Source organism: Echinops telfairi, unplaced genomic scaffold (assembly GCF_000313985.2).
Source record: "Echinops telfairi isolate 266 unplaced genomic scaffold, ASM31398v2 ScPeMD7_7467;HRSCAF=8505_1, whole genome shotgun sequence".
Taxonomy (NCBI): domain Eukaryota; kingdom Metazoa; phylum Chordata; class Mammalia; order Afrosoricida; family Tenrecidae; genus Echinops; species Echinops telfairi.
Window position 1 is genome coordinate 27,759,109 of NW_022111368.1, and position 2,100 is coordinate 27,761,208.

The 2,100-nt window shown below is 51.2% G+C and overlaps 1 protein-coding gene across 1 annotated transcript in view; it reads left to right on the forward strand.

The window, feature by feature from the left end:
* Positions 1-2,100, forward strand: part of ANKRD23 (ankyrin repeat domain 23) — an 8,966-nt gene that overhangs the window by 5,958 nt on the left and 908 nt on the right. Inside the window, exons 4-5 of the mRNA XM_045283832.1 lie at positions 1,682-1,784; positions 2,025-2,097. Coding sequence (XP_045139767.1) covers positions 1,682-1,784; positions 2,025-2,097 — 176 coding nt within the window. The remainder of the gene's footprint in view (positions 1-1,681; positions 1,785-2,024; positions 2,098-2,100) is intronic.

Here is a 2,100-nt window from a genome sequence, read left to right on the forward strand (position 1 = left end):
TCCTTGAGACATGAAAACTGCCGCACAAAGACCCTGTCCACGAAGGGTCATCGCAGCTTTATTTGTGTGAGCCTGGGCCCAACCAGATGCCCTTCGGCGGTGACACCGAGGGTCCATCCACACCACGTACGGTGACTCGGCAATGGGAAAGCCTGGCAGTGAGTACTGACATGTGCCCAGAGACTGCCAGAGAAGCGTGCGTGCGCGCGCGAGAGAAAAACGCTGATCCCAAGCACACCCACACACGGGACACAGCTCTGCATATCCAGCCGGTTCTAATATACCCTACCCTATGGATGACCCTCAAGAACTTACCAGGTGAAATAAGCCAGGCGCAACGGGGCAAATGCTGTGTGGTTCCAGCTAGATGCTCTGCATGGAGATGCAGATGAGCAGTTACCATGGGGCATGGGAGGCAGAAGGACTGCTGAAGGGGCACAGATTTTGAAGTCTTGCAAAAGTTTTCGGAAACTGTAGTAATGGTAATGGCACAACCTTGTGAACATGAACATGGTCGGAATAGCGAATTTAGCGTATGAGAGTATTGCTACTAAGGTCCTAGTTCACACATGCGCAGTATTCCAGACGAAACATGTTTAACTACATCTCTGTGACCGGTGGATGGCCACAGACAAGTTCTCTGATGAATACGTCTCAGAATCACTAGGTTGTCTTAAAAACAAAGGATGCTTTTTAAAAAATCATTTTATTGGGGGGGATCGTACAATTCTTATCACCATCCATCCATCCATTATGTCAAGTACATATGTATATTTGTTGCCCTCATCATTCTTAAAACATTTGCCTTCTGCATTAGCCCTTAATATCGGCTGCTCATTTCCCCCCTCCCTCATGAACCCTTCATAATTCATAAATTATTATAGTTTTGTTATAAGTTATACTGTCCGATGTCTCCCCCCCGCCCTCTTCTCTGCATAGGCCCAGGGCTTTGTCTCGCTCCACGCCTGTGAACCATGCTGGCCTAGGCAGGCGGAGAGGTGGGGTCTTGGACTAGGCAATGAGTCCTTGGCTCTGAAACCAGTAACCACGAAGCCTACTCAGAAAACGTGATCAGCTAGAGGTCCTCAACAGCCACACCTGAGTTCTGAAAATGAGCCTGTTCAGAGACAGACAGGCGACAGGCTGGGAGAAGTGTCTGCAAACCAGAAATCCGACCCAAGGCCAGTGTCTAGAGTACATAAGGAACTCTCAATACTGTAGTTAAAAAATGGCAAAAGATAGGAGCAGGCATCTCACCAGAAAACAGACAGGTGGCACATAAGCCATGAAAAGAAGTCCATTACCATCAGCCGTTATGAAAATACGATTTAACCACAGTGAGAGGTGACCTCACCTCACGCCCAAAGCAATGCACTGCGTTGATTCTGACTCACAGGGAGCCCAGGGCTGCCTGTCTCCGCCGCCCACCTCACAGGTAAGCAGGAGCGGGGGCTGTTAATGGTGCCGTGAGATCACACGGGGAAATCTGGAGGGCCGTGTATTTAGCAAAGGAGTCTCACAACTACACAAGTGAAAAATCTAGGTGAATTGGATTTCATAAACATCTTTAAAACTTTCACGCATCAACAGAGAGTTAAGAAAATAAAAAGCCAGCCTGCAGAATGGGAGCAAATATGTATCCGAAAAGAGGAAAATGCCCAGAACATTTAATGGACCAAAGAGAACCGAAAAAACGCATAAAGAACGGATCAGCCGCCGAGGACCAGGAGGCCGTGGTTGACAAGTTCCTGAGCGACGGAGGCGACCCCAGCGCCCACGACAAGGTCTGAGGCGCGGGCTGCACGGGGCTGCAGTCCTGGGCTGGGTGCGGCACTGTCTTCGGTGCCCTGTGATCCTGGCCCCGGACACGCCTGGGCTTTCCTGCTTTATGGGCGGAGCCTTGGGACTAGGAGGGCAAGGCCTGGGGGCAGGACCAATGGGGAGCCTTCTGGGGGTGCGGTGGGGAGAGGGGAACGACACTGTATTTATTCCCTCTGCCTGATCGCCCTTCTCTGCACCCCCAGCTTCACCGCACCGCCTTACACTGGGCCTCTCTGAAGGGTCACAGCCAGCTGGTGGCCAAGCTGTTGGAAGCAGGCG